The 17,795-nt window shown below is 34.4% G+C and overlaps 1 protein-coding gene across 2 annotated transcripts in view; it reads right to left on the reverse strand.

The window, feature by feature from the left end:
• CPEB2 (cytoplasmic polyadenylation element binding protein 2) overlaps window positions 1-17,795 on the reverse strand; it is a 56,740-nt gene that overhangs the window by 22,525 nt on the left and 16,420 nt on the right. The window contains exons 4-5 of one of the 2 annotated variants that reach the window (XM_052780454.1): window positions 9,000-9,050; window positions 1,957-1,980 (exon numbers count right to left, since the gene is read on the reverse strand). In XM_052780454.1, coding sequence (XP_052636414.1) covers window positions 1,957-1,980; window positions 9,000-9,050 — 75 coding nt within the window. The remainder of the gene's footprint in view (window positions 1-1,956; window positions 1,981-8,999; window positions 9,051-17,795) is intronic. The other variant, XM_052780455.1, reaches the window with a different exon arrangement.

The following is a 17,795-nucleotide window of genomic DNA, read 5'->3' on the forward strand; positions in this document are numbered from 1 at the left end:
CTTGCTTGCTATCGTAAGGAAGCATTCAACAGCTAGATAACAGATAAATAGAGTGCCTTTAAAAGTGGAAGCATGTAGCTGGTGCTCAATGGGGCAGAAAAGTGAGGAAGCAAGGGAGAAACAGAAAGTTAACACAGTTGGAAGCAGCAGCCAGGAGGATTCTTCTTGTAAATCATCTATTTAGACATAAGAGGAGCAAGATCATGCTATGAAGACTACAGCAGCTGTGGAGTGTGGATATAAGTTTCAGTTATGAAGATTAATAGGAATGATCGGATCTTAAAGATGTATACACAGAAGTGGTAAGATTTGGTTACACAATCAAGAAAGGGGGATATAACAATGGATTTCTGAATTACTGATGTGAATGATGGAGAAGATGGAGCTGTTATAGTGACAGTGAAAGGAAAAAGTGACTAAAGGAAGAAATAAGACTCAAATTGGAGGAACTCGCAGGAAACTGCAAAAGTGGAAATTTTAAGAATCTTCACTAATATATGAGAGTTATTCTTAACATCTTAAAACTAAAATGACTGTAATCTAGCTGGGTTATCTTTATAAAAAGCACACAGATTTGCTCTTTACCTCTGCAAGTCTCTATACTGCAGGAAAAAAGAAACTTAAGTGACTTAAAAACATGCCAATTTTAATAAACTTATTGGCATTAGAGTATTGCCACAAAAGCATTTCAGTGTGTGTGTTGGGGGTTCAGTTTTTGTTCTGTTTTTTAAAAAACAACACACAATTTATACTTAAGGAAGGTGTCTCTTTGGACCATGAAAATTATGTTTGTGTTTCTCTAAAAGTACTTCTTAGACAATTCCAACTTACAATATAGGTAAGTATATGGAGGGGGGAATAATTAAAGAATAACCCTCAGAATTAATTTATTTTTTACCCACAGACCAATGTTAAAATCAAAGAACAATGAGAATCTAAGGCTCTCTTCCCAGTACAAATTAAACCATCAGAACATGTTCTGAAGTGATACCAGAGAGATCAGTTTTACTTTAATGTGGGTAAACGTTTACCAAAAGCACTGTAGCTTCTCAGAGAGCTAAGATGACATAGAGGACAATGGATTAACACATTTAGAGTAACATGCTCTGTATGACTCCTAATACTTGTCCCTCCTCTTCACTTTCACATTTCTCCTGATGACTGGGAATTAAAAGGATAAGTCCTTTTAAACACTTGTTTCTTTTTGTTTTATGACAGTGAAAAGAATTAAGCACAATCTGCCAGGAATCGTCAAAACACAATTATACTGGCACAAACATTGACCATGATCATCATTCCTCTCTACATTAGGACTACCAAGCAATCAGTTACGAACCAATGCAAAGATCAAGAGACACACATGAACTTACGTGTAATGCTGTGAATACTGGAAGCTATCAAAGATCTTGATGTTTTTGCTGCACATTTTATGTGGTCTTTATAACAAACCACAGGTCACATCCTCATATAGTTAAATCAGTATAGCTTTTCCAAGGTCAGTGAGCATACATTGGCTTATACTACAAAAATCTGTTTCCTATTTCTAAGAGTTGTCTACTAGATTTCTTGCTAAGTTTATGAAAGGCTTTTAGTTTTTACTCTGTACACTATCACTTCTACAGAGGCAAAAGAAGATGACTTAGAAGAACAACTAGCAAACTGTGTATTTTTAAAGGGGGCAACGACTGCAAGCAGTAGCCATTAGCACGAACTAAATTATGATTAGAACTACAGTGTTTTAACTGATTAAAGGATTTGTAATTCAAACTCTAAAAAGAGATCAATGATCATAACAATCCAGACTCCATTGCTCCTTCCCTCACACCATCCATCCTCCCCAAACTAAGACAACATGCAGATAAGCGTTTACAATCAACAGTCTGGATTAATTAATCATAATGATCAGTAACAGCTCCATCAGAATTAATTGTACTGTAACAAACAGAAGTGAATTACCTCGTCTTCGCCCATAACTCCTCGCTGCATGCAAACAAAGGACAAATTGTAAAATGTCAAATATCTGTATCATGCCCACATATTAAAATATTTAAGATACAAAGAACTATGTGGGTAAGCAATAAGTAAAAATCTGCATCGGTACTTGCTACTGATAATTGTAGATAAGAATGCATTAAACTAAAGTCTCACTTAAATACCAGTACTATTTTACTACTAAATTGATGTTAGCACCAGCTGTAAAGAACATACTTTAAAATATTTCAACGTGTCTTTATATTTGATCTTAACTTCATGTTAGTTATGGATGCGTAAATTATGGTAACTTCGTAATTCATCCTCACAAATGTGATTCGTACCTCACACCAGTGTCTAAATAACACACAGGGCACTGAAATTGTAAAAAAGGAAAATACTACTTTAAAAACATGTAGCAAGCGTTAAATTAATCACCGAAACATTCTGGTCCATGGAACAGTTTGTACAGTCCTTTGCAGTGACAATACAAATGCTATAAGCTGTGACCTTCTTTTTTCATGAAAAGACCTAGCAGAAAATTAACCGCAAGGTTTTGTTTGAAACAAAAGACTCCTTGTGGTAGCAAACAAAATCAGGGCACGAGTCACAAGAAATAGCATTGTATCAAAAACACTGCACAAAGGCAAAGCAACAATTTCTGACAGACTGCAAGTAAACCCAAGACTTTCCTAACTTTTGAGTTTTGCAAGATTCTTAAAGAGATCATGCTTATAGCTACAGTTCAGAAGACCATACTGATTGCTTCTCTGCCTGAAGGCTAGGAAACTAAAAACAGACAGATTACTAATACAAAAACTATTAAACTGTGTGTAATTTCTTAGTTACATTTCCACAGAGTATTTTCTATTCCCATTTCACAGACTTTGTATCTGAGAGAGATTACTTTAATCATTACAGCATTGTAGTTAAATATCCAGATAGAAAATACTACTATAAACCATAATGTTATAGCAACATTTATGAACAAAGATCACTGCATCTCAGCATTATTGTTTAGATTTTACTAGGACTCCATACATACATCTCTCCTAAAAAGCAACTGTGGTTCTGGGACACTGAAATATATGCAGCCTCATAAACTCAGTGATTCGTAAATGTCATTCACTGTTCTGTTCTCATAATATTAAATACATCTATCCTGGTACCTCCCATTTGCATGGGGTTTTTCAAAATTATTAGTAAGCATATTTTTTTCTCTTTTTTTCTTGATCCTTCCCTACTAGGAATTCAGTGATTTGCTTATGGAATTCTGAAAATCTCTCTCCCTTGTTTTTTCTCCATTAAAACTGTTGATATCTTTTACACAGCAGTCATCATATTCTTATCCAACTTGCATTGAACTCACTTTCAAATTTATTTTCTTTCATCTGAAAGAATTACTATTGATGAGAACAGTCTTTTGCTTAAAGTTTTTCAGATCCTCCAATTTCCTATTAGCAAGCCAAACCAGAAAAGCCCATTTTCCAAAAGAGACCTGGGTATCTAACCAACTGGAAACACCTAAATTCAGATTTCCCACGTCAAAGTAGAATCCACAAAACATAATGCATACTTCTGTGTGATAAGTTCTTTCATTAGTTGCTGCTGCATGGGAGACTAATGCCAGACTTCAGGCTTGTTTTCCTCTGGAGTCAGGCACTTAAAAGACACGCAGTTCTATGTCAGTGTTGCAGTGTGTATGAATCTTTTCTGACTCTCGGCCAAAGTGACTCCCACATAGCATTAGCAGTAGTGTCACTAAGCCCTCGTCTAAACCCCTGTATGCCTTTTTTTCCCCCCCCACAAATAAAACTAGAGTAACCAGGGAAAACGCCAGTGCATCACATCCATAGCAATGACTGCAGTGCCATGTTCTCTCTCACAGAGTAATATACAAATGCATATTAACAAGCATCTTTTGGCAAAAGCCTTAGTAATTTTTCTTCTCTTCTGCCATTTCTGCTCCTTTCTGCCCACCAAACCAGCTCAGCTATTTTCTTATATTTTCACAGTTAAGACAAGCTGATATGCATAAAAATATTCTGTTACAGAACACCTGAACTGTTTTTCTTTGTGCATTTAAAAATAAACAGTCACTTTAAGGAGAAACACAAAAGGGTTCTTAAAATGCTAAAAAACCCCCAATGCAATTCAGCTTAAAGGGGTAGTTGCTGCAGTATTTTATATATATGGAAATTACAATGATGTACCAAAGTTATCTGTGTATTCTTTGCTTCAGCAAAACAATTAAATCAGAGAAAATGGGAAAATAACTGTACTTGATGTTGTCACAGTATTTACTTTACTTCTATGGCAAACCCCCATCCCTGATATTTATCTGTCTTTTCCATTCAGATTGTAAACAGGTTTGGGCAGGGATTTTCTGCCACTTTGCGTCTAGAAAAATGCGATCCCATTCTTAAGACAGTCTGTAGGCACTGCTGCAATAAATGTGATCATTAACATCAAAATGTATGGATTTGCAAAACTCGTTATTTTTTCCTATTTTTATCCAGACTTTAAGACCACAGTGGTTATATTATACGTAAGTTGTTTTAATAACAGTACATACAGTCTTACTGTTACTAAAAATACGATGTTAAAGCAAACATATCCTATCTTCAGGAAACTTTAGTATTTTAATCTCTCCACGTCACATATATATATAAAAACTTCTTTCAAAGGCCAGATACTACTTGTGAAAACAGTTCCACTGAATCAAACTTTTAGTACATTGTAAGCAGAGATTATTCTTTCTGAAGATATTAGTTTCAATCAGAAATATTTCTATATTTATTAAAATAACATGCACATAATGTTTTACACCTTCCCGAGCACATATGCTTACAAAGCATGTGGTCTGTATAAATATACACATTATATATATTTATTTATAGATTTAGCTATACATATAGTGCTTATATATATGTATTTAATATATATATATCTACATAAGTAGTGCATATGTTTAGATAAATAATTGCAGGGGAGACAGCCCTTTGGGAAAGGCCAGACACTGCAGGCAAATAATTGATTTACAACAACAACAAAAAGGAGAGATTAAACTTCTTCCTTCCTTCCTGAACTTGTTCAAAGGGTAAGTCATACAGAAATATTTTTTGTATCTTTTAATCTAACAAGCTGGATATCTTAATTAGCCAAAACCTCTGAAAGGCTTCAAATGAGTGAGAAAGAACGAGAGATATACTTTTATTCTAGGAAATATAAATGAGGCAACACATGCAAGAATTATAATGATGCCCAATAAAAATGAAGTTCAATAATTTTGAAACCTTCCAACATTAAGAGTGCTGTATATACAACAGACATTCCCTTACAGTTAAAACCTTCTGTTTCTATATCCCTGAAGTTGCATACTAAGGCTTAAACCTGTCAAAAAAATTAATATCCCCCTTTCTGCAGCTTAAATCAGCCCAGAGATAGATATATGAAAGCCAGAAGTAAATACACTTTTTGTGCATGTTTATCTAACATCAAGACAATATAAATGTAACTTTGCACATTATGTGAGCAATGCTATCACACAGATAGTAAATGTATCATTTCTATTTTATTCAGACACATATTTCAAATATATACCAGAGATCAAATACATACATACTTAAGTAACTCAACTGAACAACTGAGCCGAATTCAAAATATTATGTGGTATAACAGGAAAAACTACTATGCAAGCTTCCTGTATTTAACGATAACTACGAAATTCATGATAGAAAGTAAGATAAAATACTATTTGTCACTAACATTCCTGGTTTACTGATCAAATGGTGACAGTGAAGTAATGAAACCTTCTTCATTAATACTTGTCATTATAAGAAATCCATAAACAATTATGGCAAAAAATTCCCAAGAGTCTAGACTAAAGGAGGTAGGTGCCTAATTCCCATTTTATTCTACTGGATCTGGGTGCCTAAATTCTATTAAGATTTCTTTAGAAATCACATCTTTATAAATTTTAAGGGTGAAAGAGTTCATTATGACAATTCAAGTTTGCCATGCCTAACAGACTACAGAAACTCATTTAGCAATTCCTGTATAGGAAATTTAATAACTTCTCTTTGAAGTAAACCACCTCTTTTTAGAAGCACAACCAGCTATAGTATCTTTAAGATGGAAAGTCTAATGCAGCATTGCTAAACTAATCAAATGGTGTATTATGTTTCAATAGCCATTACAAAAATTCAATGCATTAAAACTATAAATTGGGGGTGAACCCTATAATAGGGAAAACCCACCCGACACCTCAACAAATTGGGCCCTTTCATTACGACTTGCTACAGAAAGGTTCTAAGTTGACAATTAAACATGTACTCAGGTAAACCCATTCTGAAGTATCTTTTTTTGACTTTTGAGAGATAACAGTCATTAAAAATGCATTGCTTTTTTTACGGCTTGAGATGAAAAAGATATATAATTATCACATATAATTTATTAAAACACATAAATCAGCTTTCATTTCATTAATTTAAATAATGAAAACTGTAAATATTAATATTAGGTACAGTTCAGTAAGTATACTTTAAATGAGCTGGAAAAGATCTATCATTTAAGAAGAGGAAAAACTAGCTGAAAATAAGTTTTATCTAGAAGTGCTTAGTCTTAAAAGGGTTGAGGAATTCCAGCCTGGCTTATGTCAGAATCTTACTGGGATCCAGAGATACCAGTCCACTAAAATCAAGCCAACTAAAATCCAGTGAGGGTCATGATCTAGTGTTAAGTATTAGTGCACACATAGATGGGCTCAGGATCCTTAAAAATGGTGCCTTTCTTTCATGAAGGTCTGGTATTCCTGCTCCTTCTTGTAGCGACTACAACACTTACTGAGAAAGTAAGGGACAAATGTGGGTCTTTGGATTACCAACTCTTCTCTTCCCTATTCCTCCCTCCAAGGCACCAATTACAGGGATACAGGGAAATGTTAGCCTGAATCCTATTAGGCAGAGAACGAAACTGAAGTTGATAACTTTATCAGCAAGTTTTCAAGCTGTAATTCTCATTACCGCACATTTGGAGGAAGCCCCTCAATTCTTGCTAAGAAACAAAGGTTGTGCAGAGTCTGAGCTGCTGGAGCGTCCCAGAAGCTGTTCCCAGTGATTCTGTTCTCGAGCTGCAAGGAGCTGCAGTTCAGACACTCCAACTTGAAATGGCTCTTAACGGTATACATGATTGCACTGGACTGCACTGACGGGTACACCAGATTCTCCAGGAACATGGTAGAGCTTACGTGTCTAAACCAAGGCTCTGAATTAAATTCTAAAGGCACACCTAAAAATTAGGTGTTGCAGCACCTGTCTTTTAGATACTCAAATTGTTATTTTTATCCCACCTATTGAAGGTGGGAAATAATACTGCAGCTTTCAAAGAGGACAGCAGTCACATTAAGTGCTACCTTCCAAACTACAGTAGAAACCCCACCAGCATTAATAACAAACAAGATATTCTTCAGTGCATATTCTAGCTCTATTTTCAGAGGTTTTCAGGATAGACTGGTACTATTGAGATGCATTTTTCCAACATCCGTGGTAACAGCAATCCCCTTTTTTCCTAGATATTCCACAGTGTAACAGTGCTTCCCACATGCTCTTTTAGCACGCAAAACTCTAAAGAGAGCAGCTCACCATCCTAAGTATTAAAACAAATGAATTAAAATGATACGAATTTCTTACACTGATAGCATTGAAATATTTCACAGCTGCTCATAAGACTGCTTAGTTTTTAATACCTTCCCATCCAACACTTCATTATAAATCAGTAGATAATGACAATTGCAAATATACTACCTGAACAAACCATCTTGCAGAATAGGCCTTACAGTTGCAGTTAAATACAGAAAGTTAACCGTTGTAAATGTAATATCAAGCACATCGATATTCAATGTACAGGAATCAGGATTATGGTCTGTGGGGGCTAAACACTAATTTTATTTCAATAGTTAAGTAGCTATTTTCACTTTTCAAGCTACTCCATTATCTTAAAGAACTATTCAATACCAAAGGACCTAATTCTTCAAATGTCTGTTGTGCAATATTTTCCTTTACTAGGTATAAAGCTAAACCTGAATTTCCTTAAAATTTTAACTGTTTACTCAGTGTTACACAAGGCAAATTAGATATTTCTTACATTTTATATCCATTTGCGCAAATGTAAATGACTGTGCAGAAGGGTAAGGCAATTAAAAAAAAAGAGCTCCACAGAACCACAAACCTGAAATAACTATTCTGACTGTATTTTTTAATAATTAGGTCTTTACTGGTAATGTCTAGACCCATCAAGTCAAAGACCAAAGTGTACTTGCTTCGTGTACAACAGCTTCCATGTTTTCTGATCTAGAGAAGCTGTGGCATTACAGCTCTAATTTTTCCCAATGTAGAAAACATTTGTGTGCAACCCCCGCCAATTTATTATTGACTTGCAACCCCCGCCAATTTATTATTGACTTAGATGGATTACCAAGCTTTGCTTCCTTCTTTAGCCTTGAACAAAGGCTAAAGTTCATGCCTTCACTGAATAGCAGATGTTCATGAAGTTTGACCTACTAGGAGAGGAACGTGAACATGAACTCTAACTTCAGCATATTTCGCAGTTAGAAACTTACTTGACAAAGCCAGTTCCAAAAAACCCAACAAAAATAAAACACTACTTCACATTATTTACACAAGATAGAAAAACATGCCTTTCTGGCCCTCTTATTTTTCTAATTCCTGTTTCTGTATAGTAGATTTCTAGCAGATCTTTGGAGAACATGCCACCGGTTTGCTTGAGAACAAAAAAGAATAGTACATCGTTATGAGCACTTCAGATTTCAAATAAGCTAGATATAATGAAAGGCTGTTGCAAGATTAGCTCTTGCCATTCATCTCTGAAAAATGGCAACAGTCCCATCAGTGTTGAAGACTAGAGGCAAGTAATTCAATAACAGAATATAATAGCATAATTTTATACCAACATGTCAGATTTAAGCTAAGCTAGAGATAATTAGAAACTGTTATAAGATTAGCACTTACCATTTAACATCAGAAGATTGTCAGTCCCTGGATGTGGATAACTCAAGCGACCTTAAAAGAAAACAAAAACCAAAGAACAAAACAAAACAAATGCAGAGGTTTTAGCTATTATGCTAGAAAAAATAATGAAAAATCACTGTTTAGAATTTAAATATAAACTATTTCCAGTTTGCCTAAGGGAAATAAAGAGCTAATATTTAACTCCAAGCACATTAACCAACAATACCCTTGACCCAAGTTAAAGCTGACAAGAACAGACTTCTTAACCTTAATTCTCTGGTCATAAGATCTGCAATGTGCTTTGGGATCAGCTCCAATAGGATAAAGCCACTTTTTGTTTCACGACACCCAGAAATAGTGCTGACTGCTTTAGTCTTCTCTTTCATAGTGACTGTGAATAACTGTACTATGCACATTGCTTAACAGAGTGGCATTTCTACAGTTTAGTGCTTCTCTACTGAATCAATTTAAGAAAAATCATGTTAATAGGAATTAAGGCATTAAAATTTTATTAACCAATTTATGACTGTATCTTGGTGTATTACATACAACCATTGTATGTAGTATTTTTCATTAAGTCTGGCAAAACTAGAGTACTGGTTTATCTACAGAATTAACAAAATTAAAGAATATGATAGATAACATTTTCAACATTTTATACTGAATAAAAATTACATGAAAACCTCATATCCTGACATTAGAATTTTTCAAGTATTGCATTTTACTACATTGGTGGAATGTTATATTTTAATAGTTAAATGAATGGTTTAAAATGCACAGCTGAAGTGTCTGTTCACTACAAATTCCTTTTTATTAAATGAGACGTTTTCTGTTTACAGGAAGCTGCAAACATACCAGTAGCACACACTGACCTAGAGAGACGTTTACAACAGCTGCTGTGTTTGGAAGAAGTGTGCTTTAATGTGCAAAAAACTACATTTCCATCTATCTTCCTATTCAGATATACTTGCTTGCTTATAGTCCGTAAGCATATATAAAAAAATACCGTAACTTAAACATTTAAATCTTTTGGAGGAAACAAGAATGTTTGTGGAAGCATTGGAGGAAACAAGAATGTGGAGGCATAAAGAAGAAACCAGTCTGGAAGCAATGGGTGTTCAGAACTCACACAGGTTTGAAGGGGAATATATGTGCAGAAGGCTTGCAAGATGTAAGTATTAGTAAGACATTGTCGTACCCTAATAAGGCTTACTCTAAAAAGAAACACAGGGAAAAAAAGAAAAGAAAGAAAACCAAATCAGCAATCCATATGCTAAGGTTGTCTAACAATTCCTATGATACACTCTTTTTTTATTTTTCCCCTACTGTTGGTAAACCCATGTGATTAGCAGCAAGACGAAATGTCTCAAAATAGTAGTTCTGTGTCTCAAGGGACACCTTTGGGGATAAATAAAAAACCTTTTTGCTGAAAATCTGTAAGTAATAGGGTTTAAGTTTTGTTCTTCCCCCTTAGGAAACCAACATGATAATTTTCTACCAAAAATATAGGAAAAATACACATTATGAACTCTTACACTCAAAATTTCAAAATAGCAAGATTAAGATCATTTAGGGTATTTTATTCAGCCTTATTATTTACAGGCATTGTGGCAAAAAGATTTTTATACAGCCACATACTATTTCTCTTCCCACAGGTTTCATTATTATAAGAATGGATGGTATCAGAACACCTACAGATTAGGTAGGAATGATTTGCTTTGGAACTTGAAAGTGTGGAGAAAGCGGTGAAGGGCCAGGGCAGCCTCCTGGAAAAAGGCTGATGAATGACACCCAAAAGGACTCTGCCGTCTTCTCTAACTTCTACAGAATTTTTAGCAGGCTTAGGCAAGATACTAAACAAAAATCTTTGTAAGAGCCTCTATCTTCATGTTACTTCTCTTCAAGGTGTCCAGTTTTAAAGTATAAGCAATTTTTTCTGTCATGCTGAACATTTACAAGTATACCTAACGTTTCTTGGAACTATAAATATTCTGCCCTTCTAGCAAGGCATGCTGGTATAATAGGAAAAGAATTAGGAACAAGGCATCCTTAAATTTCAATCTGGGAGGTGCCACTGGTTTGCTCAGCCTGGTGTATAACAAGTCACTTTGCTTTACTTCTTAGTTCTCTGGTTTATAAAGGTAATAGTCATTTGCCTAACAGCAAGGATTTTACAAGATTATTTACTGTCACCATCATGTTTACACATGGTGCTATAGAAATACTTGCAACAATGTGAGCTGTCTATTGCAAATCAGAATGCTGTAACAGAAAAAATTGTGAGAAATTATTATCTCATCTTGAACCTCCTTGAGTCTGTGGCGACAGAGTCTTTCTCCTTGCCTGTAAACATTTATCTTCTTTTCCTATTCAGCAAGGGAGACAAAAGATACATTTTTTCTGCAATTACTACAGAAAAAGAGGTCAGATTTAAGGTCTAGCAGGAGAGAGAAGCCCACCAGTGCCAACACCTGGAGAGGAAAACTGTTTTAGAAGATTGTAAATTCTGGGTTTACAACTCTGGTTTTGCATTCTTTTGCTTTTTTCCCCTATAGCTTCACAAGTAAGTGGCATCTGAAACATAGGTGCCAAACTGAAAAAGTTGAAATAATAAACCACTCCTCATTAAGTCGTGGGGAGAGAGTGCACTAGGGAGCTGGGCCCACTACTGCAGCATAAAACCTATGAATCACACAAACACAAAGAAACCCAATCTTTCTGTGTTACAGAGATAAATTTGCTAGCTCAGATAATGAATGATTTGAGGGTTAGAAAGGAAACTCAGTATTCAGTACATATACAGCTGTACTGACACTTCTTTTAAGTCTTACATACATGGTTATTTCAATGAAATCATACTTTGTATTACTGTGTTCTGGTGAACTTAATACTTGTGTTTACTACCTTGCCTAGTACTTTGACTTACAACCTTCAAAACGTTTTTAATACGGAAGGTTTGCTTACTTTTTCAAATTACAATCACTACTATTTGATACGTTAACTTAGGCTCTTATCCCTCAGATTAATCTGTTGAAGCAAAATGCAGTGTTTCTAGGGTGTCCACCTGAATTTAATGACATACATAAATTCGGAACACTTCATGCATGGAACTGGGTGCAAGATCAGTCTTATATAGAGCTCAGATTACACTATTTTTTAACAGATTATTCTAGTTAAATGGCCATATACAATATGAAACCTCACTTAATATATCAGTATATAAAATACAGAAGATGGGAGCACCATCTTATAACAATTTACTTTGCTTCTATCACATACTTCTTTCTAGTCACTTATTTTCACTGCATGTTGTTCAATGCATTTAAAAAAGAAAAGTACCATTTTAAGAACTGCCCTCACCACAAATCCTATCTAATCCCATCCTACTTCAATGTCAGTAATCTAGAATCGTATAAACTGTTCAACAGAGGTTCTTGAGATTCCAGTTGCCTCCGTCTGCTTAAAAAAGAAATTTTAGTAATATATAAAGATGCTTTACTAGTTTAAAAATCAAATACAAATTAGTTAGAGAATATCTAGTATTTAAATAAAAGACATATTGCATTCCTGAGAAATGAAAATTAATCACTTCACTGACTGTCTACAGAACTTAGCTCTACAGCATCCAAAATTAGTAATGTTCTGCTATCTGGAACAAATACAATGTCTAATATTACAGTACTGTATCATGAACTATCATGTTATAGAAATTTTCTCTGTGCAAACCTGAACTTGCAACTTCATCACGTTACCATTAATTAATAATTCTCATGTATCATGGCTAAATTCAAAATAGCATTGCTAAGGAGAAGCAGGTATGTTTGACGTTTCTTATGCAACTAGAGTTTTGTTAAATTTATCCCTCTCTTCTGTATCTAAATGTGATTAATGTTAACAGAACTGCCTGGTATGTATTTCTTGCAATACGTTCTTCTGTGAGGACAGAAAAAAATAAAAAACTTGCAAATAAATTTTGGTGGGCCAGTTTATCCACTAAATCCAGTTAGAAGTCTTGCTTATCCAAACCATGAGGAAAGTAACAAACTTAGTTTTAGGTACATTTCTGTAATCTCACGTTACCAATATGGGCGATGGAAATTTAATTTTTGTTGTAAACTTCTTCTGAGCATACAGATGTAGTTGTGCTTACTCACTTTTCATTTCAAGGCAAATTCATGTCTACTTTTGGAAATGCATACTTTCTATTCCTATTTAACTAAACTGTTGGAGGAATCCCCATATAGTAAAACATTTGGAATAGATTTAAGTATAACAACCGCTTTAAACATTGCTGACTCACAGTTTCAAAAGTTTGGTATTTCATGGCTACCCCCCCACCCCGACTTTTTTTTTTTAAAGTCTTAAATGGTTGAATGAAGAGACTGATAATCACAAATTCCTTTCCCATCTTCCTTTTTTCAAGAGTTCTCCTGACTAGGAGAGAAAAAGCTTCCAAGTTAAGCTTTTCCTAAACTACTTTAACAGACCAGTGGATGGCTGATGATTGCAGTAGTTTCAGAAAGCTCAGTTTTTGAACCAGCGTAGTTAAGACAACAGCACAAAACCATGTTTGGACAACACCTAGTTACAGAAAGCCTAGATACTACACTTTCAAACGCTTGTGCAAGAATTATGTAAGTCATAAGGAGGGCAAATGTGATGTCTCTGATAGTCGATCTATTTTAGGCAAATCAGTCTATCAGTCTTAAATACATTATTTTATCATAAGTTTCTATGACAGAAAGAGGAAACAATCTGTATGTACAATTTCAAAGCCTTTTATATCACTAAGAGAGAAGTTTTTCCTTACATGCTTTTTTTGTTCAGCCTCAGAAACTCTTTTCTGAGCGTAGTTTGAATTACTCTAGGAAGCAATTGCATAACTTTAAACCTTAGAGCTTCATAACAGACAATATAAAACACATTTATTTGAAAACAAAAGTTGCCATATGCAAAGAAAGAAAATGTTCTCTACTGTGTTGCTGAGTCACTAATGCTTTTCTTTTTACTTCACTGAGCATGCACCAGCAGGTTGCTTTTAAAAGAAAGATGTCTAACAGCTGAAAAGGTCAACTAAACCAATTTAAAGGGAAAATAAAACCAAGAAAAAGCAAGACAGACTTCTAAGTGCATCAAGTTAATTCTTCCCCACAGATAAGCCAAATAATAGTGTTTTACTTTTATTGTTTATTACTAGCTATACAAAAAATATATTTGTGTAACTTTCCTAAAAAATTTGTTCTGCCCTTCACAAAGAAACACAAGAAAAATTCAACATAAAGTTAATATTCCTTCTTGTTACTCCCACTAATATAGCTATGGCTAATTCAAGTTCAGTACTATCTTACATCTAGCTTGCAGAGCTTTAAGAGAGTTTGTCAGAAAACAGAAATTAATTGTAAATTGAGTACAGTATCAATACTTTTGCCTTACAAAAGACAAGCCCTTAAATTACATGGAAAATACCACAGTCTTTACTAGAAAGATGTTTAAAACAGTAGATAATAAAGTCCATTAAATCACCTGCTCCTCAATTCCAATACATATTCCATGCAAAATACAACCCTTTCTTCCAAGTTTTTTCCATAATCTGTTTTAGCCCAAATGTATTGGCTTTCCTGTTTCTGAAACGTCTAGAAGCCAAGTTTTCTACATCTTGACATCAAGAAGCACTGGAATTTGAGGGAGGAGATGGGAAAAAAAATGCAAGTACACAAGAGGTATGTCTGGAAGAGTTAAACTACCAATACCCATGTATTTCAGGCTATCAATGTTGTAATTCTTCTCTCAAAATAGTTTTAAGAGCTATTGGAAGAATAAAAAGGGTATTTAAGAGCAATGATGTAAAAATGAACTAATTTATTTTAACTTTTATTAATTTTAACTTCAGTTTATATTCCATTGATTGGATGGGGTAATCTTAAACATTACTTATTGTCATCTTATGAAATGCATTTCAAGAAAGCTGCATGGGAAAGATTAGTTTTAATATGATCAGTACTTCTGCTGCAATGACTAGTGAAGTCAAGCATCTATTCCCTATTAACCTACCTTGAAAAAATGTCTTATTGAAAGCTAAAAATTACTTCTTTCTTTTGATCATGCCTGTAGCAATGACTAAACTTTGTCTAAGTGAAGCTGAAACTATGCATCTATAAACAATTTTTTTGGCAGGCATAAACTTAGCTTTCAGTGAATCATACTTGAAATAAAGTTTTTTCAAGTTCATGAAAGCAAAAGTGGTGAAATTTGACTTCCTTCTAAAATGGATCTTGAAATGCAAAACTTAAAGCTGTGAGCTGGTACACACAGTGTCTGTTCTGCATTGTGCAAAATCTGAGACAAGATGCTTAGTCATACTCCAGATATTGTAAGCAGCTAAATCTGAAACACGTGCTTAAAATTCCAGGGACTTTCTTTTTACTGCTGTGGTCAGATATAAAAGATGCATTGTTTTAGTGTGCTTAGATTTACTTAAAAACTTGTCATAAAAATATTCTCTAGTTACAAAATATTCTTTAGTTACAACAAAGTACATTATATGTTAGTAAGAACAACAAATAAATAACAATAATATTCTTAATCCTATGCATTCTGCAAACAAATATGATGGGTTCTTAAGTAAATGTCAGATCTTCTGTGGTGAAAAGAAAAGCCACAAGGACTGAAATAACAAAATTAGTGTTTCATGGTTTGCAGAAAAAAAAAAAGTTAAAGTTGCTAGGAAGTTACAGAAATGCCAACTAATGGTGACTAAACAGAAGAGGGGTCGAGATGAACTAAAAGGCTATTCTAGGATGTGATCTCTTCTTCCCATTTTCAGTCAGCAAGGACATTTCTCGTGTCTTACTGTTACTAATGTGGCTGTTTCAGCTGAAAGAATAACTTCCAAAGAGAAAAAAAAAATCTTAATCAACCAATTTAAATAACAGCACACAATTACTCTATTTAAATTCAGTTGGCATGTGCATTGCTCTCTGGCACTTGAACAAAAAAATGGATGTCCTTTGAATTCATCACTATCTATGGCTTCCATCTGTTTTAGTTCAAACATAAAACTTAGCAGAATTTTCACTGCAAGAGTATGATGGTGAAACTGTTAAAAAAAAAAAAAGTCTTAACTGTAGACTGAAACCATATACTCATGTCCGTAGAAAGCACAGAATAACTATGGAAACTTTACTGAGTTTTTCAAAAGTGTCTATGTCTATGAAAATCTTAAAACTTTGTCTTGTTTTATTCTTGCTGAAAAATTATTATTGGAAATACATTGTTTTCATCTATTGTATCATAGTGAAATATGACGAGATGAATAAAAATAAAAATGGGTCTTTTCTGTGTTCGCTGTGCCTCTGAAAACTCTTCTGCATTATAAAGCCAAGATGAAAAGAGTGAGATGGCAGGGGGAACACAGCAACCACTTCCATTTGTCATGTCAATGTGCATAGAAAAAAGTGAAGAAACCGACTGGTTTTAAGAAAGGAATCTGAGAGGTGCCAATGACAGTATATTGTAATAGAAGATCTGCATTGTCTAATTTTATGTCTAACAGTAGCTTTACCTTTTAATATCCTTCCTGATGGTAGATTTGGGTTCAGATAACCAAAGAAGTATTAGTCACCACCTGAGTGTGGCAAATTGACGCAACAATGCTTTGAAACAGGGATGATGTAACTAGTTACCTTGTCTTTGATGACATATGCATGCTTTTAGTCCACAGCAGTTACCACTGGGCCAACCGTTCCCAGGTTTCAAACCCTTTGTGTTACTTAGTAATGTTTTGTAAACATGCACAATAGACAGAAACTGAATTTAATAATGGATTTAAATGATAAAATTGTTAAAACTGGAATTAGTTCTCTGTAGGCAGTCAGAAATAAGGTATCAGATTTAAGAACATCTAAGAAAATTTAATTTCAGCTTCCACTCTAAAGAGGAGGAAAATTAACTGGCTAACTAAATGCTACCTACTTATTGACACTTTGTAGAGATTTTCAGCTTGAAAAAAAACCCAAACTTTCGGCTTTACACTGTAAATCTTACAATACTATTCCATGCTATCTGAATACTACAGGTCTTCCAATTGATTACAGATCTTAAGAGAACTGTGCGCAGACTTTAGTCTTTCAAATTAGGAGAACACAGGCCCTTATGTGCTAATGTAATATATATTAAGCCTAGGAGCCTCTAGAAATGGAGAATGGATGGGAGTAAATAACGATATAAAAAGAAAGAATTATTTTTTCAATCGCTCCAATACTGAGACTTAATTTCTGCAAAGCAAGCCTGAAGTCTTGGATAATTTTAAAGTTAGATTGTGTCAGTCTAATTATAACACCACAAATGAAGTAACATTTGATCAGGCCAAATAAAATGGCTTGGGCTCCCTGCCCCAAAGTTCAACAGTAAATGCCACCTGATAATAAGTATGGAAGAACAGAATTCAAAAGAGTGAGTTAATGTACAGTGAATAGAGGAGTTAAAATTGAAGCCCACAAATATTAGCTATATGCTTACTCCTGCGGCCAAATTATTTGAACAGAGCACAGAAGGGTAAGAGGAATCAGCATTCTAAAGCCAAGTTTCTGGACTTATTCAGACAAACAGAAACTGGACAATTAGATGCATTATTATCCTCCAGGAGCTTTGAAAAAATATTTGAAAGGACAAAAACTGAGTTTATTGGTGGACTTCATTTTCTTTTCAGCTTCCACTGCAAAGAAAGGGAAAATTAACTGGCTAACACTGGTAGCGGTTTGACTCCCCTCCCACCCTCTTTTGGCTACCTCTAACAGA

This window comes from Harpia harpyja, chromosome 2, assembly GCF_026419915.1.
Source record: "Harpia harpyja isolate bHarHar1 chromosome 2, bHarHar1 primary haplotype, whole genome shotgun sequence".
NCBI classification, from domain to species: domain Eukaryota; kingdom Metazoa; phylum Chordata; class Aves; order Accipitriformes; family Accipitridae; genus Harpia; species Harpia harpyja.